Here is a 26,371-nt window from a genome sequence, read left to right as displayed (position 1 = left end):
GAATAAGTAAACAATGTGCTAGAGAACATGCTGCATACTCTACTGTCTTTCTAGGCCTGACCAGAGAGAAAGGCAGGTTAAACAGGAGCACGGGGCTAATGAGGCAGTTCATGGGACACCCCCCTCCTCCCTGCTGTCACACGCACTCACTAATAAGCTCACATGACTCTGTGCCACACTGACATGATTCTGTGACCAGCAAACGGTCAAAATGAAGGTTCGGCATCTCATTAGCACCATATTGAGAGAGACGGAGGGAGGGACGGGCAGGGACAGAGAAGGAGGGGGTTTCTTCCAGCTGTTTTTTCTAATAGCAGACTGGAGAGTAAGTGAGAGGGTGATAGTCTAAGAGGGGCCAGAAGAGCTAAACAGTCTGATAGGGAGGAAGCCAGTGGGTTAAGGGAGCAAGAGATGGGTTTAAAATAAGAAAAGAGAAAGAGGAAGAGGAGTTCACCCTGGAATGACTGTGAACTAGAATATCACAGCTGCAAGGGGAGGAGAGCAAGAAAGGTAAGTTTCGTCCTCTCTGTTTATTTGCCCTGAAGCCAATTAGCTGCGGAGTGATTACCATGCAAATGCTCTGATTTGTTCAACTTTTTTCCCCCCCCTGCTTGCTTGCATTGTCTCTGTGACTCACGCCCACTTTCAGATCAACAACGTGTGTGTGTAACTTTAAGTGCCAAAGGAAAATTGGGTCAGTGAGAGAGGAGAGAGGGAGAGAAGCATGTGTTAGAGGAGGAAAGGCACACTGGGAGAGGGGGAGACGCACAGAGAAATGGAGAGAAACCCTCAGCAGCCCTTGAGCTACAGTAACAGGTCACTTGAGTAATCACTGGTGATTCAGAGAGAGAAATGTAAGTGCTGGTTTCTCCCAGGCATGACTGCTCTGCTGCCACTTTTGCTTTTTTGACTTGTGGATGGAGTTTTTGTAGCATTAAAATACTTTCATATGAATGCTTCTGTGTGATAAAGTGAGCTATTGAGTCCTGTTTCAAACCTGTTCACGCTCCCCTCTCTTCCTTGCCTCTGCACTGACAAAAACAGAATTAGGATTATGTCAAAAACATGAGTCTTCAGGGGCTTTCTGCAGTGTTTCCACTTGCAGGAGCTCATAACAAGTGAGAAAAATGACAAAAAACATCACAATATGGCACGAGGACCAGCTAGCTGAGGGAAAGAACGTCCTAGATGAGTCTGACTCTCTGTCATGCTCAGTCTTGTGATGAGGTGTGGTTAGTCACTTTCATATTACTCAGCCAGCAATGTGTCAACGTGTTACCCAGACAGAAATAGGTTTGAATGTGACTGCGTCCTTTGCCTGTTTGTGCATGCATCTCCTTCCTTTTGTTCAATTTGCCTTTCCCCTTCAATGTATCTGCCACATTGCTTTACATGCAGTGCAAAAAAAAAAAGTCTGCTATCTGGACAGTTTATTCCTTTTGAATCCTACACCCTCATTTGTTTGCCAGATAAGAAATCTGCTCCTGTTGCGCTTTTGCAGCCATGATCTCTGGAATCAAATGGCAGGAGGAGAGAGAGAGAGTGGGAGACAGTGGGTTCTAAAAGGCCTTGTGTTAGTCAGAGTAAAGGGAAAGATGACCTTTCCCTGCTGTTTATTTTGGGAAGGCAACAGGAAGAATGCCAGAGCAGCTGTTCTAATCCTGCTGGCAGATCCCACCCCTGTGAATTCCAGTCTGCCACTGGAACGACACTCCCCTTACTCACGTAGGGGGGCTCGGATGTATCCAAGCACTGTACAGTGTAAATAACAGCTTGTCTAAGTTGTTGGCAATAAGCATAGCAACACACACACTGCTAGGTTTCAGTCTCCAGTTATTTCCTATTAGACCTGCCTGCCATACAGTACAGGGGGAACGGCTCTGCTCATGAGTAAGTCAGCCCACTGTATCTGCACGTTACAGTGTAGAGTTCCAACCTGTTGCATGATAATCAGTGTCACCTGTCGCTTGTTGATTGATATGCATGTTAACCAGTCTAGCCACTCTCTTGTATAACACCAACAGCTATCTTTCCCTCTCTAAAATAGACACGTTCCCAATAATGGCGAGCCTCCCCAAAGAGCCACCCGAGGATGCCAAGAAACAGAGCTTCTGGATGGTGAGGATTATATTTATGATGAAATCTAAGAAAACTACAACCCCATGACAACCAGTTAATCCGAAACAGTGTGTGTTTGGGAATGTACAACTCATCCCTGTGTGCTCCAGCGCTGCAGGCCTGTTATTCTTACATATCACCACCATCTTCTCTCCTCCCAGCCGGGGAATTATATACGCACCGTGCACCGAACTGAGCAGTCCTACCAGGCCTGCAACGACATTGTGGCCTGCTTCATGGAGAGAGCAAAGGTGGAAAAGCAGTACGCCCAGCAGCTAAGCCAGTGGAGCAGCAAGTGGAAGTCTATAGTGGATTCTCGTAAGTATTTGAAGCTGCATGATGGGGAACCATGGTGATGTAAAAACAGAGAAGATGCATTCCCAGGCCTTTTTGATCATCTCAGTTCTCATCAAGTTAAAAATACCTCTTGATTTGTATTAAATGGGTTCATCTGTGCTTGTTTGAAATTTTCCAGTGGACAAATGGAGGTCATTATTTCTTTATTAGTTCTATGACTCACCTCTGTGCCCTGAGTTATTTCATCCCTCCGTCTGTCTTTTTTTTCTCCTTTCCCAGGGCCACTTTATGGCTCCCTCATGAGGGCTTGGCAGTGCTTCTTCACCTCCACGGAGCGTCTGTCGGCCCTCCACTCCTCAATCTCCCAGTCCCTCATCACAGAGGAAGGTGACCGGGTGAAGACCTGGCAGAAGGAGACCTTTCCGAAAAAAATCTTCTGCGGGTTCAAGGAGAGCCACGACAACAGCACAAGTTTTACACGAGCACAGAAACCCTGGTCAAAAAAGCTGATGAAGGTCCACAACACATATGTCATTTAAATGTATCTGTGTGTGTGTTTGTAATGGTAATTGTAAACAGCAACTGTAGTTTGACAAAAAAAATCTTAATTCAAGGTATAGCTTTTTTTAGCTTTCAACTGCATCTCACAGTCTTCAGTGGATGGATTGAAGCTAGTAAGGGGACCTTGAGTTAAAGTGTTTTTTGCTTTTTTTTTGTCAAACTAAGGTACAAGGTCATGAATGATCTTTATAGCTTAGAATTGTTAGTTGTTACAGTATGCTTTAATGGAATACTTCAATATTTTGGGAAATACATTTAGTCACTTTCTTGCCATGAGTTAAATAAAAAATCTAATTCTTGGCAAGAAAGCAAATAAGTGTAGTTCCCAAAATGTCAAACAATTTCTTATAGTTATTCATAGCTTACACATGTTTCTGTCTACTCAGAGCACTGCATGTCATTTTTTAAGATGCAGAAAATAGCCAAGAAAAAAAATATGTTAGCAACATGTTAGCAATCAATTCAAACAAACTAAATTGACCAAAAAATTAATTTGGAGTTGGAAATGTGGAATCATTTAAAATAAATTACAATGATGAAAAAAAAACTGAATCAGAAAGAACAAAGAAAGAAAAACAGAATGCATAAAAACAGACCCTGAAAACTTGATTAAATCTTAATTATTTCTCTACAACATAAAAATACACATATGTATATTAACATATAGTTTACATATTTATGACTAAATAAGCAACAATCAAAGTTGCTAAATCCTGATTGATGCACAGAAGTTTGTGAAAAATGGCCAAAACTGTTGGCAGATTATTCTGTGTTCTTCCATCACTCAGCATAAGAAGCTGATTGCGAACATTTTCAGGGCTGTTTAGTAGAAACTTAAAAACATGGAACGTTAAAAATATCTGGAAAAATTAGGAGAAAAAATGCAAATTAATAAAAAATCAAACTAATCATCAAACAAACAAATGTAAAGTAAATAATGTCTGTGTTTGAATGTGTATTAAACAGCTGGAGAAGGTCCGAGTTGCGTATCACAAGTGCTGTCAGAAGGAGCAAACAGCCATCGACAAAGAGAAACAAGCAAATGAAAACACTGAGATGAGTCCAGAGAAAAAGCAGAAGTTCACGGAGGCGAGAGAGAAGGCCACAGAGGAGAAAGAAAAGGTGAGGAGAGATGTTAACACACTGCATCACTTCACTCTCATGCACGTTGAATATGGAATTTAAATTTCCATTTCCTAATTCACGACATGAAGAGTCAGACACGTTGCATTCCAAGACAGTTTTATTGGCCTCATGCATGTGGTGATATTTATCCGGTTGAGGAACTATCGACTCTAAACAACCTTACATTTCTTTTCCAAGCATTTTCCATGTATGGAGATGTGTTATTGTTATGCTGCTCAGTGTTTATGCAGCTCAGCATGGGAACAGTGAAGAGCACCAGATGATTTATACATTTTAGATCCTTTTCCATTAAAGAAACACAGCAGAGATTCTTCCTGATGGGAACGTACTGCAACTTTTCATCATTAAAACGGTTTCTTCTGAGCTGCCTGCAGACTCGAGATCGCTATGAGAAAATGCTGGAGGATGTGACCACCTACACGCCTCGCTACATGGAGGAAATGGAAGCCATTTTTGAACAATCACAGGAGGAGGAGAGGAAGAGGATCAGCTTCTTGAAACAGGCCTTCCTCTCCATCCACAGACATCTTGACATCACCAACAACGAGAGGTGAGAAGCCAGGATGAGCAAGCGAGTGTGTGTGCACAGTGTGTATGAATGACTGGGTTAACACAAGTGTTTCTGTGTGGTTTTTGTGTCATTACGAACATGTTAGTGTAAAGGCGGTGTACAGTGAACTCCACCACACTCTGATGTCCATCGATGAGCAGGATGATCTCAAATGGTGGAAGAACAACCGCGGTCCTGGCATGCCCACCAACTGGCCAAAGATTGAGGTACGTTTTTTATTTTATCCATTTAACCTTTATTCAACCAGGGAGCCTTTTGATTTATATTATCATTTTTTTTATAAGGGAGACCAGGCCAAAATGGCAGCATAAAATATGTGTGACATAGTTCATGCAGTGCTTAGTTCAATGTCACATCAAGCTCAGAGGAAATTCTAGAGATACCGAAGATTATCCATCTACATCTTCATGTGTGGATAATCGAGTTATTCAGATTAGTACGTTGATGATTTCAGTCTGGATTTTTTGGTTCTTCGATGCTGGCTTAGAATTCATCTGGAACAGTTGTCATAGCGACAGGTCCTTAAACTGCTGAAGCACAGGTAGCTGTATCATGACCAAGAAGTTTTAGGGTGAATCCCAAACATGAATAAACTTTCAGATACAAGTGTCTCAAATGTCTCACTTTCTTAGATATTTCTTAGATATTATAATGAAATAATGGTGAGATCAGATTCTGCATGTTATTGATAAATCATCATGATTGGCTGGTGTAATCATCACAATTTAATTTTTATAATGAAGAGTTACCTACACTACACATGATGAAATATACAACAAAATGAAAGTTTGTACACTAAAAAAGAACCAATCTGAATTTAGTTTGGGATACTCTGAACAAAAAGGCAAAAAAGACCAGTGAAGCCAGGACAAATGGCATTTCATTTGGTATTTTAAACACTAAAACTTATTAAACAATTAACTCACTTAACAAACTCACTTTGGTGAAGCATGTTTCATTTCATAAGGTTTTATTTTCATAGCAGCATCACTGATAGTCTGACCACATTCACTGGTAATATCTAATTGTTTAACAGTGATGAAAATGTGGAAACAGTAGAAATATTGTGGAGCACAATGTAGAACAAAATAACAGCAGTAACAATGCAGAAGCACACATAAAATTAAACTTATGTCCATGAATCAATTGCTCCAGTGCATGCTCTGAGGGTTCCCAACACACCTGCCTCATTTAACAGTAATCACATGATCAGCGCTCAGCCAATCATATGAATGTTGATCATGGTTTCAACTCTCTACTCATTTTGCCTTTGTTATTCAAGATGACTTTGCCCAGGATCAATCCTCAAACTGCCTTCGAAGAACCAAATTAGCTGGATAAGAATTAACAGGATTGTTTTAGATAACAGCAGGTTATCCTGAATTAGTTGAGCCACATTTGAAGAACAGGGTCCTGGTCTGAAAGCATTTCACAAAAGTAAACAGAATGGCTTTAAAAATAAAAAGTTACATACGAACCGTAGTTTTAGTGAGGTTCAGCCAGTTAACATGTATTAATTACAGTGATGAGTTTGTGTTTCAACATTCAATATAAAACACAGAGAAGAATGACAGACTACAAAGGTCAAGGGTCAAGCCTACAAAGTAATGAGTCTGACATGCATATAGAGTTAAAAATGTGGACTGAACACGACTATTTTTGCTTCTTAATACAAATAAATAAAAACCTATTTTGGTTTTCTTTACACTTTTTCACTTTTGGTAATTCATTTCCTTCTTAAGTTTTAAGACTGATATTGTCTAAATTTTGTACAGAATGTTGATGATTACTGCAGAAAGTTTAAGGTTCATTTTAATTGGCAAAATGATAACTGGTGTGTGTGAAATGCAGTTTGGAGGTCAGTAATAGCGTCATTTCGATAAGGAGCGACTGTTTATATAACTGTGTCATTTGCATGTAAATGAATCTTTGCTGCTGTATGTTGTTTTCTGAATACTGAGGCCAATATAAAGCCTTGTGGTACACCTTTTGTGAAAAAAGTGTCTCTCCAATACATGGAGGAAAAAAAAATTACATGTACTCCCAAGACAACCAAATGAAAACAGACAACATTGTGTTTTGGAAATGATTCACAGACATTTAAGAAAACAAACAACAGTGCTCTTTTGGAGAGGGTATTTATATGGAAGAAACATCATGAATTAAAGTTGGCAGTGTCTTGGAAGGTCAATGTTACTTTTTTCTTGTGCAAACCTCGTTGTAGCCTTGTTGTTTTAGTGTTGTTCTTGCTTCAGTTAAAGGAATATATCACCCACAGTCTACATCCCATACAAAATGAAAAGGTGATTTTAGAGATTTTCATTTTAGAGATGAAGTGTTTTCACCAGATAGTAACAACTATAGATCTGTGGTAAAGAAAGATTTGCACTAAGCCTCAAAATAATCCTTTACTCTAGTTGTGTGAAGATTTGCTCGATCTTGCAGTACATTTTTATAGCTGTTCTCCTTGGACCAAACTGTTGCTGGTTTTTGAAAACTGAGTTTATATATAGTCAGTGTTTGAAATCTGAACTCTTATCTCTTTCATCAGGAATGGGTCCCGCCAGTAAAAAAGCTAAAAAGAAAGAAGAGAGACCAGAAAGGGAAAGAGAGCCAAAAGTAAGATATCCGCTGTAGTGTTTTGAATATAAAAGGTACATAAAAAAACAACTCAGAGATGACCACAGATTTATGATTGAATGTCTTCTTCTCCTGTTAGTGTGATGATCGGGGGTGTGAAGGTGCGAGCTCTGTACGACTACGTGGGAGAGGAGGGTGATGAGCTGTCCTTTAAAGCAGGTGACACATAACATGTGATGTGATGACACTTGAATATATTGTATTGGACAGAAGTGTTATTGTCAGTGTTAAAGCTCCAGTAGGCAAGATTTATATACAAAAATACAACAATTACATTAATATACACCTGAGTGGAAAGACAGAGCTGCATCCCAATGATGACCGGTAGGCTGGTAAACATAAGTTTAAGGATTCATCTTTACAAATGTTATGGTTTTAGCTCACTGTATGTTAATATTGAAGTTCAATCTAAGTGTGAAAATATGTTTTACTGATTGGCATTTTTATTTCATGGCCCTCATCATCAGTGAAGTCCAGATAATACAAATTGACAGCACTAAACTGTAGATATGTGTCTATAACTTTATTCATGTCATTCAAAGACAAAAAGTGATCCTTGAAGTCTTGCATGAAGAGAGATATTTTTCCAATCAAAGAGAAATGATTTATTTCATTCTGTATTAAAGAGCATTGGAAACTAAACAGTCTGTATACAAACAGAGAGGTAGCATTTGGAGATTGGTTTACCTTTCACAGCCATCTCATTAGTGTTTTTGGAGCCAGAAAACCCAAAACTAGGCAACTGGGTGACGCTGAAGCCATTAATCACTGAAGGCAATTATTTTTCTCTCTAAAGGCAAAATAATTTTGTAAATATCCTCCAAACAACTAACTATTGAGATCCAAACTCAAACAGAAATGAAAAAAGCTGAAAGATTGCATAGGCGTTGCATTACTTTTAGCATATGCAAATGTTGCAATACCAGTGTGTAGAAATACTGTTACAAGTAAAAGTATTAGCATCTAAATATACTTAAAGTACCAAAAGTACAAGTACTCATTATGCAGAATGGTGCATTTCAGACTAATATATATTATATTATTATATTATTATCCCTAATGTTGCAGCTAATAAAAGTGAGGCTAATTTTGACAACTTTTTATACTGCCAGGTAACATAACCTAGAATAATACTTCATAATTTATTAGTTGATTACATTTTGTATTCATCTACTTAGTAACTGAAGCTGTCATAAATGTAGTGGAGTGAAAAGTATAATATTTTTCTCCAGAATGTAGTGGAGTCGAAGTACACAGTAGCAGAAAATGGAAATACTCAAGTAAAGTACAAGTACCTCAGAATTGTACTTAAGCACAGTACTTGAGTAAATGTACTTAGTTACATTCGACCACTGCCAGCTTCTAGTGGCCTTGAGAGGAACAGCCTCTTAAAGGGAAATTCTGGTATTTTTCAACCTGGACCCTATTTTCCCATCATTTTGGGTCCAAGTGACTGATGGGGACAAAAAGTTTTGGAATTGGTCCAGTATTGAGCGAGAACACTTCAGCTGGCAGCCATGAAATTGGCTGCAGTGTTATCTTTGGGGGCAATTGCGCCCATCAAAGACGTCCACTAAAAGTGCTTGTTTTTACCACTGAGAGGCACAGATTGTTATTATAAGTGTCTTAAAACAAAAGTAAACACAGGAACTAGCTGCCTGTAGTAGCATGACGGCTAACTTTTAAGTTTCCTTACGGTCCAACCGCAGTGAAAGTCAGCCTCATACATGTAAACAAACCGGCTGCATGGATGAATATGTGGATGGTTCAGTTAGTAAGTTTGCATGTGTTTGTTTTTGTCTCAGGCTGTGGTAACTTACTGGAATAAAATGGTTCATGTCTGCAAGTTTCCAAATTGCAAGGATAAAATGACAACATCCACACTGTGCAGTTTTCATGGATTACCTCAGGAGGACAGAGACTCACATACTGTAATTCCTCACACAGTTCCGTGTTGACATCATATTTTTCTTACCATGTGGAGCTGAACATTTAGTCCAGCCAGCCTCGCTTTTTTCTTCCAGTTGATTCTGTGGAGATGAAACAGTCTCCAGGACGACAATGTTGATAAACGCTGTAAATCCATGTGTAATAGTTACCCAGCTGGGATCATACTCTCATCCGTGGATACTTCTAGATTTTCCGAGTCTGGCAGCAACAGGTCCAACTGCAGTTTCCTCCTCTCTCGGCAGGAGAGGAGAGCAGTGTCTGCAGGAACACAAGCAGTTTCTATGAGGTAACCCTTACTGTACGCCAATTTTTTTTTCCTAGGATGGCAAAGTCATGACCTGCCCTACTCTGCCTCTGACTGGCTAGTACTCATTGCCTTCATTGGATGGGTTGGTTAGGTTTAGGCATGAGGAGTGAGACTGGTTAGGGTTAGTCAGTACTGTACTTTGTCTTTCCTGATGATCCTGTTGCCTTCTGCCTCCATTCTTCGTTTTTCTTCTTCCATTTGTTTTAGCTCCTCTCTATGTATTCTGGCTCAAATAAATACAATTGGCCAGTCAAAGTGAAATGACTCATGATCGTCCTCATAATAGTCCACTGGATAATCCGTCATTGCACTTAGTTTTTTTAGTTTCCTTATAGTGCAACTGCACTGAAAGTCAGCCTCATTCATGTAAACAACCCGGCAAGCGAGGATGAATATGTGGGTGGTTCAGTTAATCAGCAAACTGCCCTGGATATAGATCCCTATGCAGTTAGCCATAATGCTGCTACAGGCAGCTCGTTCCTGTGTTTACTTTCGTTGTCAGACACTTATAATGACAATCTGGGCCTATCAGTGGTAAAAACAAGCAATTTTAGTGGATGTACTTTGATGGGTGCTATTCCCCCCAAGGATTACATTGCAGCCTGTTTTACAGCTGTCGCTCTCGCTCAATGCTGGACCAATTCCAAAAATGTTTGTCACTTAGACCCAAAATGATGGGAAATTAGGGTCCAGGTTGAAAATTACTGTAATTTCCCTTTAAGGCACTTTTGCAATGGCTTTTAACTGTATTGTCTTTTGGTTGGAATCTGCACAGTTACAGTATCTGCAGGATTCTTTGAGGTTATTCTAGTGTCAAAGTGTCAAATAATGAGTCAGGTGGACAATTTAAAAAGTAAAAAGTCAATTAAAAATGACAACAGTTTGCTTTGTAAGTCTGAGTAACTTGATTTTTATGCCAATGTGTTGAATCACTGAAGCAAGATGTGAGCCTTTAACACATTTTTATGTTCTATAATTAATTATGACTCAGTTTTACTCCTTTTTGTTCCCAGGTGAAGTGTTCCTGAAGGTGGAGGAGGAGGACGACCAGGGTTGGTGTCGAGGAGTCCTGAGCGGAGGGAAGGAGGGCTTCTACCCAGCCAACTACGTTGAAGTTGTCGAGTGACATCACACTGTCCAAAATATTACATCCTAAACCTAAAGAGTTAGTTTTTAAATGTGCAGAAAATAACATTTATCATTTAACGTCTAAGATACTGTCACACTTATTCTGACTTCATGTAAAATATAATTTGTTCCCAGCCTTTTTTGAAATGTTAACATTTTGTTGAGGCCTTAATATTTTAACCGTCTGGTTTGAGTATGTCTGCAATATGAATTAATTTATCAAAGATGAGAATGTACTATTTGTGCCAGAGCTTTATGTGTATATGTGTGAGTATGTATGTGTTTGTTTGCATGTGTGCATGTCAAGACAAAACAAAAGAGAACAAGAGAGGATATTTATTTACTGTCATCTTGTCCAAGTTTAGGTTTATCCAGACACAGGTTTACAATGATGTGTGCACATCCACAAGGTTAATGTTTACTTAATAACTATCATGTAGAGGTAGACAGAAGTTATTCTGACTGAGGGAGTGTATTTTCAAAAAATAAAAGTATGATTGTTTTGCATCTAATCCATTTTGTTGACACATTTTTTTTAAGTTTTCATATATTAAGACAAACAACCAAAAACACTCACATACAGAATGTGGAAATGTTCCAAAATTTAATTTTCAAATTCATTTTTAAATATTAAAAATGTGTATTTTCCATAAAGATATAATGACCAGATAAAGATACATTTAATTACACCAGCTGCAGAAATACTGAAAGAAAATGAACAAAAACAACAAGAACAAAAGTCCTTAAGTTTAAAACATGCTGTTAAGTTTTGGCATGTATTTCCTCAAGTCCCTCAGTACTCAGAAAACTTGGACCAAATACTATTCACCTTATCTATGCTTCCTTTTGGTAATACTATTCGGAAACACTGTTATGCAGATGATACCCAGTTATATTTATCAATGAACCAAGATGAAACCAGTCAGCTAACCAAACTCCAAGCATACCTTAAGGACATAAAGACCTGGATGACCTGCAATCTTCTGCTACTAAACTCAGACAAAACTGAAGTTATTGTACTTGGCCCACAACACCTTAGAAACACATTATCTAATGATATAGTTACTCTGGATGGCATTACCCTGTCCTCCAGCACCACCATAAGGAATCTAGGAGTTATCTTTGATCAGGATATGTCCTTCAACTCCCACATAAAACAAATTTCCAGGACTGCCTTTTTTCACCTACGTAACATTGCAAAAATCAGGCACATCCTGTCTCAAAAAGATGCAGAAAAACTAGTCCACGCATTTGTTACTTCTAGGCTGGTTTATTGCAATTCCTTATTATCAGGCTGCTCTAACAAGTCTCTAAAGCCTCATCCACTGGTCCAGCTGCACATGTACTGAAAAAAACTAGAAAAAGAAATAATATTCTTCCCATTTTAGCCTCTCTGCATTGGCTTCCTGTAAAATCCAGAATAGAATTTAAAATCCTTTTCCTCACCTACAGAGCCCTTAATGGTCAGGCTCTGTCATATCTTAGAGCTCATAGTACCCTATTACCCCACTAGAACACTGCACTCCCAGAATGCAGGCTTACTTGTGGATCCTAGAGTCTCTAAAAGTAGACTGGGAGGCAGAGCCTTCAGCTATCGGGCTCCTCTCCTATGGAACTATCTTCCAGTTTGGGTCCAGGAGGCAGACACCTTCTCTACGTTTAAGAATAGGCTTAAAATTTTCCTTTTTGATAAAGCTTATAGTTAGGGCCGGCCAGGCTTGCCTTGGACCAGCTCGTAGTTATGCTGCTAGGCCTAGACTGCCAGGGCACTTCCCATGAGTTTTTGTGCTTTCTCGCCTCACAGGTTCCTATGGATCAGGGTCATGGACCCCTTAGTTATGGATCACAGGCTTCCATGGACCATGGCTGCAGGGACCCCCGTGGTTCTGCTTGACACCCATGCCTGCTATTATTATTATTAGTGATACTTCTATCATTATTATTGTTATTATTATGCTTCTCTATGTCTCTTTCCCCCCTCTCCCTCTCCCTCCTTCTTTCTCTCTCAACCCAGCCGGTCAAGGCAGATGGCCGCCCACCTAGAGTTCTGCTTGAACTGAATCTGCTTCCCTGTTTCTCAATCGAGCTTTTCTTCAACCCATTTTATTTATATTTATGAAAATGTTTAACCAGAGTTAGGGAGTAAATCTGTGACTAACCTTGCCAACCTTGCAGCTTTGCACACACACACACACACACACACACACACACACACACACACACACACACACACACACACACACACACACACACAGACACATACCTACTAAACTGGTAACAGAGAATGCTCACAAGCAAATAAACCTGTTGGACAAGGTGTCTGACTCACAAATAATGAATGACAAGCTGTTATACTGCAACTGAAACATTTCTGAGACTTGGGAGACTTGTACTGTATTGTCAGAATTGAAAGCGATCTGCCTGCGTAAGTACGTCTCAACTGCTTATTTTTAAAAGGTAATTGTCCATTTTATATTATATTGAGGATAGATGTTGGCTGCAATGTCTGGATCATGTTTCTAGAATGAAAGCACTTTCCAGGTGTGTCAACATTTTACAAACTGAATGTCCACATGCTCATGTAAGAAAATTGGACAGCAATTACTTTGATTACTTTGGATTGGACTGTAATTATGTGTGTTATGTGTTGAAGAAGTGAGTGAAGTATATCTCACTCTGTTAAATAATGTCCCTTCTCTCACAGGCAGGTAGAATCACGATGGAATTTGCTTGTGGGTTTGTTTATGTGCCGCCAGCACTGAGTCAGAAAGACGGCCAACGACCCATTGCCCATGTCGTTAAACGCTCAGGTGCGATTTCTCTCAAACATTTCCAAGCAAGACAAGAAAAAACAAACCTATAACACTGACACTCATTTAAAAAAAAGACGCTTTGCTGTTTGGTTGGATTTTTCTCAATCCCACAGAACAGCAGCCAAATACAGAGATATTTTCTGTGCAGCTCATGTGGAGTTTGACACCAGAAAAGAAAAAACATGAAGAAACTGGAAACATCAGATTTTAGTGTCTCAGATTCAAAGAACTTGTTAATTCACCAGTTTGAAGAAATCCTTTATAGAAGCACAAAGTGTTCACTCTGCTGTCACTGACGCTACAGTATCACCTGCTACTGACAGATTTCAAAAGGATTTCTGGGAAATGAAGTCACTAAACTGACTAGACATTGAAGGAAAGAAAGTGAATCAAAGAAACAAATTCATAAAAGAAAAAGTGCTTTGAACTGAGGCTGCAACTAACAATTATTTTCATTATTGATTAATCTGTCAATTATTTTCTCACTCTGATTAACCAAACGGTTAATGTGTGTCGGAAAATAGTAAAAAATTATGGGTGATGCCTTCAGATGTTTTGTTTTGTCTGACTAACAATCCAAAAACCAAACATATTCATTTCGCCATTGTGTATGACAAAGAAAAGCATTAAATCTTCACATTAAGAAGCTGAAATTGTCTTAATTTTTACTTAAAAAATGACTAAAATGATTATTTGACCATTGAATTGACTAATCGTTGCAGCTCTATTTTGATCATCAAAGATTATACATACCTGTGTAAAAGTATCCAAGTGACTAGTTGGTTAAGCACCATTTAAGTATTATGCAATCAATGACTCACACAACCTCTCCTGTCTATCTTAGAGGAGATATTCCTTTCAGTAAAAGCCATCTGCCACCTCAGTCACATTTTCTTCACTGCACAAAGGTCATCACTGCACCAGTTGTGTTGTCTGTGCTTCTCTTGCAAGAAATGGTTCACAAATTAGCTGTATGTATATAATCTTTTATTTCCATTCCTTTTAGCACTTCTACCTCCCGTTAACCGGACTCGCCCTCGCACTCCTCCTCCTCCTCCTCCAACGACAAACTCTGCAGAAGTCAAATCATCAAAATCTCCCCCCTTTCCCCTCCAAATCATTGAACAGTTGGAGAAGAGTAAGGGAGTAAGGACGCTTGTGAAGTCCACTCCCTTCTATGAGAATGCTGAATTTCACCGTAAGTCAGGGGCAGCTTCCTCCATCATTACATCTCCTCAACAGACAACATCTCCTCGAAAGACAGGTACTGTGAATTTGAGAAACAATAAATGGCGCAAGCTCAGTGTCTGTACTGTAGTATTATCTCAAATACAATAGATGCAATTGATATCTTAAAGGAGTAATTCACCTCAAAATTCAATGTTGACTTCTATAAACCAACTCCGCTGAGATTAACAGGGCCTTCAAATACACATTTTTTAAAAGCTTTTATTTAACTGGGAAAGTTTGGCTTTGGCCAGGACATCATGGGGAAAAATTTGACTTTTAGAGATGTTGTTTGACTCTTAAGTTGCCCGTGCTGTTGGGAGAAAACTGAAGGATGTTTTTTACTTTGTTGGGGTTTTATAGGGTTGCTTCAGTCAAATTACATATTACATATAAATATATTTTCTCACTACTGCTAGTGGTATCTAATCATGCAGATAGTTCTTGATTTATTTGTCCAGGTTTTGAGATATCACCCTGATCAGACAGAGCGCTTTTTGCAGGTTGCAAAATGTGAGGTGCCTTTTTTGTCGAAGCCTACAATTTAAAAAAAGAGCAGCTTGCTACAACCTTTTTTTTTTTATTGTTGCTAGGCAACCACCAAATCACCTGTCCTTAGACTAACCGCTATTTTGCTGTGAAGTAAACTCACTCTAGGCCTGCTGTTTTCTGTTCAGATCATGGTAACTACGGTTGGTAAAGTCATATAGCTCCAGGTATCCAGCAACAGCCACCACTAGGTTTTCCCAGACCAGTCTGGTTTGTCCTTCATGATTGCTGCCTCCACTTGTTGTGGTCACCACCACAGAACTCAACTCGAGGCATTCAGGGTGCTCCTGCAAAAAAATGAGGTGCTCAGCAACGCAAAAGCAGCAAGCAAAAAGCTTCACTCTCATTGAAAACAATTACAAAAAGCCACCCCAGGCTGCTAAAAAGCGCTCTGTCTGACCGGGGCCCAGGTGCATTTCATTTGGGGTAGAGAAGGAAATCGCAGAGGCAGCACTTCGAAAATCGAATCTACATCTGCATGATTAGAATCCACCAGAGGTTAGGGATGCACTGATCCAACTTTTTCTCTCCCGATAACTTAGCTCAGTATCTCAGTATCTACTATGTACTGATCCAATATTCCCTTTTCCCCCAACTTTAAAATCTGTAAACCTCATCACATGGAACTCAAAGGGATCATTTTGATGTAAGGTAACATGAGGCCAGAGACAAAATGGATGTAACTGATAGAGAAAACAGTGAATTTTATTTTTCTATTGTCAGTGACATTGACAAAGAAACTAAAACTGTTAATGTGATTCAGTCATTTCATGGCAGATGCTCCTTTATAAGGTCAGTATTGACACTGATACTGAGCCGTTGTGCACCCCAGAGAAAGATGATTAGATGAAGCAGCCCTTTACACCTTTAGTTTGAAGGTGGTGATATATGCACATGCACATGAGTAGAAATTTCACTCTAGAAATTAATGACAGTTTAAAATTTTGGGAGTGAATTATTCCTTTAACACTTTGCCTCTGTCTATTTCATACAGCTCTTCTTCCACCACACATGAAACCTGCAGCAAACAGCCAGTCCCCTCCTTACAGCCAGCCACTCCCTTCATCCAACACCAACAATCAGATATTTACCTACGACCTCCCTAAAGATCAGCCGGATTTAAATGCCCAGCCCTGGGACCCAAACTATTCATACAGTATCCCAGAAGGAACTGGAGGCGAGGTGAACCTGCCAGCTGTTACTAGCAGTGTGCCAGGCCAGACATCAGGTAAACCAACAAGACAGTTGTCCCACTTTGTGCTCAAATCTAACTTGATACAACATAGTGAATGCCATATTTGACGCAGCCTTGTACAGATCAATTTCTTCTGCTCTCAGCTCAGTCCACAGCCCCACCTCTCCCAGCAAGACCTTCATTCATGAGGTCAGTACCAGAGTATCTGGTGCTGTTACCTTCAACCCACTCAGCTTCTTCATCCTCTCAGAAATTACCTTCAGCCCCGTCACTTACCACATCAACTACCGGTAAAGATGAACATAATGTCTATCTGCTATCAAATGACTCAAAGGGAAGATAATTTTTATAGTTATTCTAACCACTAATGTAACACAAAATGCTCACTTGTTGTTTGCAACTCATGATCAGCAGATAAGGGGCCTCTGCAAGGAAATCCCAATGTGATGCTTGTCAGTTTGGGAAAATTGCTCTCAGATGAAAGAGGTCAGTAAACTTTTATCATCACCATAAAATATTCATTATTGGCTATTTACAATGGTTTGATTTCCAGTCTTATTAGCTTATAATGGTGTTTGTGTATTTTTCAGTGCAGCCCATACAAGGAGAACCCACCTCTTGCTCTCAGTGCGGCTCTGTGTTGGACTCCGGCTATGACAACATGGTAATTAAATCTTCTATTTGACCTAAAGTATATTTTAAAACCACAATACTACTATGTGGTGACATGATTAAGAGTCATTGATTTCAAATGTGAATAATAACCTTGTAATCATTACTGGGGAATAGGGAACATGATGAATTCTTAGAGGCATTCAAGCATCAGTATTATTGATCATGACTTAATGAAACAAATATGATTGGGATTAGTTTGATTGATTCAGACTGCAGACTGGTTTGTAAGATGTATGTCTCAGTCGGTGGCTGTCGGTGATGTTTGTGGTAATTTAAATAATGTTCTCTCTTTATGCTTTACTGCAGGTTAATGTGTGTTACTTCTGTCAGTCCTGTAACTTGACCAGTCCTGCCAGTATACCACAGTGTCCCACAAATGGTTACCAGGATGGCCTCTTTTTGCTCACTCCTGATGAAAAACCCCTGAGTGCTGCTGACGCATTGCTGCTCTTCTGCATCGACACCTCAGGCTCCATGAGCCTCACCTGCCAGGTAAAATCACGTGATTACTCTTGCTAATGGACGGATATTTGTGACTGCGGACATTCACAAATACAGCTTGTGATGTTTCACATGCAGACAGTGATTAGTCTCTGTTGTTTTAAGGTGTCAGACGGTGAGCACGTTGTCCACAGATCCCGTCTACAGGTGAGTTTCCTCCCCAAGTGACACAACATTGTACAATTCACTGGAAAATCTACATTTTTTCTGCTTTGTGTATATGCACAATATAGTGTATCACAATGGTAACAATTGTCCAGAGATGCTATCAAGATGCTGTTGGCGATTTTAAAAATGAATGTATTCAAACCAGTTTGTCCAGGAAGCCGTGTTTCAGTGTGTTGAGAGGCTAAGTGTACAACAACCTGACATACGAGTGGGACTCATCACCTTCAGCTGTCAGGTACATGATCATCATTGGCTGGATCTTAAAAACCTAAAAAAAACCCAGCAGTTTATAATTTCAGTGACGCTTTATGTTACAGGTCCCTTAATTTCATACAAATTTCCTGGAAATTTTAGTAATTTGCAGGTATTTAACTGGTAATTCTTAGGACATTTTACAGAGAGGGTGTTTACTGGGTAAGAACCCACTCATTATGTTTGTCTTACGTAGTTGTTAATTTGCAAAACTTGTAAATAAATTAGACTCTTGACAATTCTTTAACTGTCCGAAAATATTTGGTTTTTTAGTGTGTGGTTTTGTATGTCAAATGATATATTAACATATTAGGTTGTTTCAGTAATTTTATGGACAGTAGTTACTGGACATTTCTTTTGACAGTGTTATGTAATTTGGTGGTTTATAGGAAACGTGCTCATTATAGAGTTTTTAAGAAACAGCCTTATATGCTAATATGTAGTTTAACACACAAAACTACACACTGAAAACTAAGTATTTTCTGTCAGATTTTTTTTTAAAAAAAGAGTCTAATTTATTAAGTTTTTTTGCAAATTAACAACTACATATGAACTAAGATAATAACAAATTGGCACTAACCAACTGCACTTTTTTCTGTATTTTCTTATAATTTGTACCAAATTGCACCACCCTCTCTGTAAAATGTCCTAAAACTTGCCATTATGCGACCGCAAATTGCTCAGGAAATTAGTATAAAATTAAAGGGTCTATTAAATAAAGAATTACCATAATTTTCTCATATAGACACAACATGCAGGTTATTACTATTGCTTTTCTTCATCACCTGATGTTTGTATCAGGTGACAATGCATGGATACGACAATTTCACATCACATTTCCTGAGCGGCGCAGAGCTGACTGACAGTGACTATCTGAAAGCGGCTGCTGCCAGTTTCCCCAGTCCACCTCCACTGTCACAGACCAAGGACTTCTTACAGAGACAAGTTCTGGGGTAAGAGGGAAAACAGTGATTACTTTTGTCTTTTATCACATCATAGTAATGTTATGTTAAATGACAGATGTATCTTTTCTGTTTCTTTTCTGCTTTTTTTTTCTTTTTTTGAAAGATTAACTGAAAGTGGGACCACAGCTCTGGGTCCAGCTGCTCTCCTGGCCATTGCAATGGCTTCCAGACAGCCAGGGTCCAAGGTAGGTTTGACTGCTCAGTCTTTGCATGACCAGTTCAGTGTAGTTGAATGTTTCAGCCCATTTACAGGTCGTATGTACTTAACATGTCACATGTCACACATTGTTTGTCACTTGTACTTATTTTATTTAATAACACTGTTTTGTCTGGTAGACAGTTTTTCTATAATTTTTCTTTTCTTCTCAGTTACCAAATTTGATATTTTAAAGTATTTTTCATGCATTCCAGGGTTGCATTAATGTCCCTTCATTTTAGTTCAGCTTAAACTTGAAACTTACCTGGGAAAGATACAACTTCATGTCAGCTGTTGTTTTTGCCTAAGTCACATTATAAGTCTACACATTGAATGGATAGGGGTTTCCTGTAATGTAAAAAATACATGCTTTGAAGTAATTAGGCAAAAACATGCAAAAACCTTGCTGTGGTTCTTAGTTCTTAGTTCTAGTAATCATATTTCAGCTTTTTTGATTTTGCTACGCTCTAAACAATCCAATCTATCCCTGCTGATCCTGAAGGTGATCATCTGTACAGACGGGAAGGCAAACACAGACTTAGGGAATCTAGAGGTGGAGGATAACGATGCTCGCACCCTCCTCTCATCCACCATCTTCTACCAGGAGCTGGGAGAATATGCTGCCAATCAGGGGTTAGTACACATCTGCAAATCAACATCAAGAATGGAAACAAGTGTTTAAATATATCATGTAATACGAAGACTTACTAGCACTAATGAGGATGGGAGTGGTCTTTTTTTGACTAGACTGGTCTAGATGTGTTGTAATAAAGTTTACACTGAAATATCCTTCTTTTGTAGCGTGACAGTGTCTGTGCTGTCTATAGAGGGAACAGACTGCCGGCTGGATGAGCTGGGAACGCTCGCTGATCGCACTGGAGGAACAGTAAGAGAGTGCCATTATTTTTATTATGTACATAACACATCAAATCTTGCATTTCTCATGTTGACTGTATATGTTGTCTCTTGTCCCCTAGGTGGTAATAGCAAGTCCCAGTAGGTTGCATCCAGAGTTTGAGCAGATTATTGAGAACAGGACAACAGCGACACACTGTACTGTCACATTACTGCTGCCCAAAGCACTGTGAGAATATTTATATGTGTTTATTAATATGTGTATGTTAAATACTAGTATTTCTGAATGCTTCATGGACTGGTCTGGTTTCCTGATGTTCTCTTTTGCTCCAGGCGTGTGAGAGGAGAGAAGGAGGCAGGACATAAAGGGACCAGAGAGGTGGGGAATGTGGACCCAAAAACAGAGATCACTTTCCAGTTTGGAGCCAGTGAACATGATGCAGAAGGTGAGAAAAAACTGGTACATTATCGCTGCCAGACTGACACTGTTAGTTTGTTTACTTTGGTAGTTTCAGTTGATGTTCTTCTGCCTTTCTCATGAATATCACAGGTGGTAGTGTGATATGTGCTGCCAGGTCTTGATGAACATTGCAAAATTGTGATTTTTGTTGCTGCCAAGAAAAGTCTTAATCTCAGATCACTGCAAGAGAGACAACATTATGAAAGGAGACAGAATCATTACATCTGAGAACAACAGACCTAGATAGAGGAAAAATAAGAAAATAGGCCCAGTAAAAAAGCTGCTGGGCAACAACATAAGTCCATGTTTTGCCATCTCTGGTAAAACAAGAATATGTATATCTGGATGTCATACCACTGCCTGTTAAGTGTCTGAGAAAGAGTGACAGCGACAGAAACTGTTGAGGTAAACAAAGAACTGTTACTTGTCTGTCAATAAGTTTGTCTTAATAATTTAAACAATGGGTTCACCATTTTTCAAGTCTAGCCAGGAGCCCAATGAACACTGAAATAGGTTTTGCTTGCTGTAATTAGTCCTCCTGTTCATACTGGCTGTTACAAACATATTGGCTGGTGGCCCAGAGGACAAAAAAATACAGTGAACATGATAAAATGCCCTCTAAGGTGCCCGTACAAAGGAGAAAACATGCCAAAGTTCTGTAATGGCTGTCTAAGTTATGGGTAAATCAGGATGAAATGCCCAAAGAGGGCCTCTATATGTGACAATCTGGAATGAAGTGCCCTCATGGGCCCTTTCAGTGGAAGAAAATGTGATAGTGCCCTGTAAAGTACCCCCACAAGATGTAATGCAGTGCCCTATGATACCGTTGTAATGGGGTGAGCTAGAGGTTCTGTATGGGTGCCCTTCTAGTGAACAAATAGTGGGAAAAGTGCAGTTTAGGATTCCCCTAAGTCTAACATACTGAAGTGCAGAGTTGCAATCCCTTTCATTGAAAAAAGAGGGATTAAGTGCCCTCTAGGGTGCCCCCACATGTGAGAGAACATGATGCCATGATGAGTGCTCTTTTGATGAACAAAAAACATGGTGAAGTGCCCTATAGGGTGCACTGTAGGGGAGAAAAACATTTTGAAGTGGCCTTCCAGTGAAGAACATGAGATACTGTGCTCTATGAGATGCCCTTACCATGGAGTAAACTGGCCATTATGGTAGAAATTATTTTATCCTTTATGTAGGCTGACCATTAGGAAAGTAAAGCGCCCTTAAAACATGTTGTAGTTGTTGTAGTTGACATTATTCCATTCAGTTGATTTTGGTACAGTACTACTCACTAGTTTGTTCAGCCACACCCGCTTTAGATTGTTTTATTATGTTTGGGTCAGTGCAATCTAAGCTGCCAGTGACAACGGCATCTGTCGAGCAATCATTGAAGTTGATTAAGACTCAGCTTAGAAACAGATGTGGAGAAGGAAGGCTCTCAGATCTTCTGCTGTTGCCCATTAAGAGGGACATCCCGGTTGATCATAACAAGGTCATTAACATTTACAAACTCATGGCTAAAAGATGGATTCTCCTTTGATTCTTGCTTCCTCACTTCCCTGACAAGACAGTTAAAAACAGCTAATTCTCAAAATGTAAGTAGTTCCATGTTTTTACAACAGATGTGTGTGAGAAATAAACATTTAAAACGTTACACATTCCCTGTATTTTATTACAGAGATGTTTGCAAAATAAAATCCACAGTCCTCTTTTTGTGCAAAAATGTATTTAGTAGTTTATCTAAAGTTTACATGAGGCCTCAGTTGTCCAAATTAGTCAATCACTCAAGCTTTAGCTTTATCTCAAGCTTTAAACTTTTGAATATAATCTTGCACAAAGCAAGGACTGTGGGTTTTGTCCATCACTTATACTGAAAGCACATTAAGAATGGAACTTCTAATGGTCAGTATGAACAGGACGAATGATTACAGTGAGCAAAACCTCTTTCAATGTTCACATGGACACCTGACTGTATTTTTAAGAAAGAGTTGAAAATATGTGAACCTGTCCTTTAAAACAAATTTGGGGTTGCTGAACACTTGCTTGAGCGGAGTAACTGTGCTGTGAGTGGGGGGCATTAGAGGAGTCAGTGGTGGTTTTTCCTGTCTGACCACTGACTCCTCATACAAGCCAGTGGGTTGTCTGATTCCCATAATCACCTTAGCGTACAGTATATTTCCTGGATTTTAGTTACAATTCCCCTCTGCTCCAAAGTTAAACTGTCGTAAGTTAATTCTGGGCTTCTTTTTAGTGTCAGCGCTGGCTTCTGGTAGCCGTGTGTCCATCCAGCTGCAGATCAGGTACAGACGGAGGAACGGACAGACAATGCTCAGAGTGTTCACTACAGAACGAGATGTTACTGATGACAGGTGATGATGTTGTTTCCATAATTACTTTGGTGCTCTGAGATTGCCTCACACACACACATCACTGTTGCGCTGAGCTATTTGCATCCTTGTGTCCTCCTTGTAAGCTTAAACAAGTCATTATCCTCTTACGTCTCTCATCAACGAGGCGTTCTCACCCTCAGGACTGATTAGATGTATTATTTTACACCATTTTCAGTAAACCTTTATGCAAAGTATATTTGAAAATCCAAGGAGACTGGCTGTTGCTGAGATACAGGAGCCTTCACATCGTGCAGAAATTATCACACCATATAAATCACATTTCTACTCCTTTCTAACGTTTAGTCACACAGTAGCTGAACCTCTCGACTCAGTCTACCTGCTTCATATGCTGAATGAAGGTCATGCGATTCATTGTCTGAGCAGTTACAAAATGGCTCCTGTGTTGTATAGCACAATAACATAATGGCAAGGCTGAAGCTGTAAATGTTAAGAAGCACTCTTCTGATAAAAGTGTGGCCCTCCTTCTCAGCTCGACGGTCCTGTCCTCTCTGTCTCTGGCCATCATTCAGCTCAACTCGTCACAGGCCAGCGCTGCTTTGGCTGTCAGAGGACGCTTCCTCGACGCCAGGAGGGAAGGCGAGCTGCAGAGGAAGCTGATCGAGAGAGCGATGTGGGTAACAGGAGGGATGGAGGGACTGTGACTGACATTAGTGTGTGGTCTGACAAATTGGTTTAATTTTCTATGTCTGTGCATATTTAACACACAGAAAAAAGCCAAAAGATGGAAAAATTACAGAACTGATTATGTCCAGTAAGTCCAGTAATTGTGCAGGTGAAATAAAAATAAGTGTAAGAACGTTTTGCATCAAATAACATGAGCAGAAATATGAGATCGGATGACTGCTTTGGAAACAGACACTGAGAGCGAAACCAGATGCAAAAATAAAAAGTGAGTTTAAAGGTAAATGAAAATCAGATCAACTGGATGTGTTCCTCAGTAGAGGATAGTCATAAAAATGTTGAAACACATCTTAACCTGATGAACTCTTGTTTTTTTTATGCCACTGAGAGCATTCACATTTTATCTATGAACATTCCTTCCTGGTTCAGGGATCCCAAGGCCTTTAGCTCATTTAAAAAGATAGTTTTGTTTGTCTGGCATTCTTTTCTTTTGTGTTCCTTACAATCAACTTCATGTTATTGGTAGAGAGCATTCTGTTTATTAGATGTACAGTGTTTCTAAGGCTTGGCAGATACTCCATAAAGTGTGTCTGTTTTTGTTTGCAGAGAGCATAACCGCAGTGCAGAAGACAAACAGACATATCAAGAATGGGTTAAAACCATGGAGCCAATATACAACAACATACATAACTTCACACGGGTGAGTTTTTCTCAGTCTTCTTGGTATCAGGTTTAGTGCCTGACATTGGTTAGAATCACCTCACTTAAACATTTCACTCTTCTGTTTTTCCAGAGAAAATCTGTCGTTTCAGACTCACAGGTAATGCACGTTGTGTCATAACATCCTTCACTTTAGATATAACTCTGTACTAGAACCTGTTTATAATTTGCCCCTATCACTTAACTTGTCTGATATTTCTTCTTTATTTCTCCTCCCACCAGTCTCTAACAGATGCTGGTGCAGCGCTGCTCTACACCATGAAGCACAGCAACAGGAAGTCTATCTCTTTGAAGGATAAACATAAACTCTAGCCAACTGTCAGCCGCCACCTCACTAGAAGATAAATACCGCTGTTTGATTATCTGGCTGAATAAAGTCTGTTGAAATATCTCACAATGTAAATTATATCAGTTTAAAACATGTTAATCTGTATCCAGAAAAACACTTCTAAGCATATCAAAACTGCTGAGGTAGTATACAGTGAACATGGGTGTGTATTTCACACCATCCATGTGGCAGTTTGTGTTTTCACGCTGACCAAAACACAGGAAAAACCTGACTCAGAAACACCATCATGCAGCTAACACTTAGATCCTTTTGTGTCAGCAAAATACATCTCACAACAACATATATGAACCTCCAACACAACAGTTAACATAATTCTGATTAGGATTACGCAATCAAAATGTGTTCATATCCATTAAGACTACATCAGAATATTGCAGAGAAAAAAACTGTCAGTACTTAAAAGTTGCAAAGGTAGTGAGCATAGGACTGAACAAACAATAATCATGCCAGAGATGGAAGCCAAAGCATAAATAAACATGCGTTTCTCTGGTGCAGCCATCACAACACAAACATGTAATTTAGAGCAGATGTCTGTCGAGCATTTGTATGGACAATTATTGAATTCGGGCAGGTTCCAAGGAAGCAGAACATACACACACCAGGTTTCGACCAGAATATGCAGAGTGATGCTCAACAGGTAGAAGCCCACAGTGCCTCTGTCTCTGTGGAGATCTATATGACCGTCTTGCCTCTGGTGTCTTTGCGCACAACCTGAGCCTCCTCTTTCCCCTGAGCCTCCAGCTCCCAATCAATCTTCATCTGAGAGCTCCTCTTCTGGGCTGGGGAGGGCAGGTGGGAGGCAAACAGCTCCATGAGCAGGACAGAAAGGATAACCAAGATATAGGTGAAGTTCCAGACCACCATCATAGCCTTATGGAGGTGTTTGTTAAAACAGGCTCGGGTGCAGATGCTGACCCTGCGTGGTGCCGTCGCAGGCAATGTCAGCGTCCAGTTTTGTAAATGGCAGCTCAGCCAGGAAGAGCATCACCAGGCGGATGCACAGGAGGCCGAACCACAGGGAGCGGCACTTGTAGATGATGGTGGCATCCACCGCCGTCTGCTGGATGGGGATGAGACCTGTTACTATGGCTGCCATCATCACTCCTGGCTTTTGTTGGGTATCTAACAGTAGGGAAGTTATCCATATTTATGACAGACTGTTTCACTTTCAGTTCTGCTTATTTATCACGAGAAATCCTTTCAATGGATGAAGAAATTTAATCTCAGGTTTCAGTTTTAAGTTTGTCATTTCAACCGTAAAAAATAAAGTTACAGTCAAATGTTGTTTCTTCAGGATCAGAGTATAAAACTAACAAAACGACAGTCAAGTCAGTGCAGAAATGGAACAGAATATAATGAACATTTTTTAGATATTTGGCTCAGAAGTCTTATCATTTTGAGTTTCTCTGTATAATCCTTCAAAAAATGTCCATCTTTAAATGTAAAGTACCTATGAATTGCAATGCAAACACACAAAAGAAAGCCTTACCAGTACACGTGTTCTCATTTGTCGAACCAACAAAGCTCCAGCAGCTCACAAGTCGACTTTAAGGAAGCGTGAAAGCATTAAGCATGAAAACTGTTCATTTCAGCATTCTCAAATGTCACAGCAAATATACACACGTCTGTTTGTGCGTCTGGATTTAAGTGGTTCTTAATGTACTTCAAGGTAAAACTGTCATTAATGGGAATAAAGTGT

The 26,371-nt window shown here is 39.6% G+C and overlaps 3 protein-coding genes across 4 annotated transcripts; 2 read left to right on the top strand and 1 right to left on the bottom strand.

The window, feature by feature from the left end:
• The first annotated feature begins 337 nt into the window (after positions 1-337).
• On the top strand, positions 338-11,230 carry LOC121887092 (protein kinase C and casein kinase substrate in neurons protein 2-like). 2 transcript variants are annotated; one of them, XM_042397654.1, is made up of 11 exons: positions 338-510; positions 650-854; positions 2,048-2,118; positions 2,280-2,436; positions 2,695-2,930; positions 3,943-4,098; positions 4,497-4,672; positions 4,779-4,899; positions 7,245-7,312; positions 7,413-7,492; positions 10,604-11,230. In XM_042397654.1, the coding sequence occupies exons 3-11, from the start codon at positions 2,062-2,064 to the stop codon at positions 10,714-10,716; spliced, it is 1,164 nt and encodes a 387-aa protein (XP_042253588.1). In that variant the 5' UTR covers positions 338-510; positions 650-854; positions 2,048-2,061; the 3' UTR covers positions 10,717-11,230. The 2 variants fall into 2 exon arrangements, with proteins under 2 accessions (XP_042253588.1, XP_042253589.1); XM_042397655.1 differs by lacking the exon at positions 650-854.
• A 1,762-nt stretch (positions 11,231-12,992) lies between these two features.
• Positions 12,993-24,725, top strand: LOC121887299 (circularly permutated Ras protein 1-like). Its single transcript, XM_042398026.1, has 20 exons — positions 12,993-13,528; positions 14,538-14,795; positions 16,302-16,535; positions 16,646-16,792; positions 16,914-16,988; positions 17,093-17,166; positions 17,484-17,669; positions 17,784-17,825; positions 17,992-18,081; positions 18,900-19,051; positions 19,167-19,248; positions 19,762-19,892; positions 20,061-20,145; positions 20,237-20,343; positions 20,448-20,560; positions 22,829-22,940; positions 23,452-23,592; positions 24,210-24,303; positions 24,397-24,423; positions 24,546-24,725. The coding sequence occupies exons 1-20, from the start codon at positions 13,405-13,407 to the stop codon at positions 24,633-24,635; spliced, it is 2,364 nt and encodes a 787-aa protein (XP_042253960.1). The 5' UTR covers positions 12,993-13,404; the 3' UTR covers positions 24,636-24,725.
• A 536-nt stretch (positions 24,726-25,261) lies between these two features.
• On the bottom strand, positions 25,262-25,838 carry LOC121887505. The gene is given in 2 exon segments (XM_042398303.1): positions 25,262-25,593; positions 25,595-25,838. Coding segments are annotated over 2 exon segments (426 nt in total). The 5' UTR covers positions 25,772-25,838; the 3' UTR covers positions 25,262-25,344.
• Between the last annotated feature and the right edge of the window lie 533 nt (positions 25,839-26,371).

This window comes from Thunnus maccoyii, chromosome 20, assembly GCF_910596095.1.
Source record: "Thunnus maccoyii chromosome 20, fThuMac1.1, whole genome shotgun sequence".
In the NCBI taxonomy this organism is placed as follows: domain Eukaryota; kingdom Metazoa; phylum Chordata; class Actinopteri; order Scombriformes; family Scombridae; genus Thunnus; species Thunnus maccoyii.
Note: the sequence above shows the minus strand (reverse complement) of the source record. Positions and strands in the feature narration are given on the sequence as shown.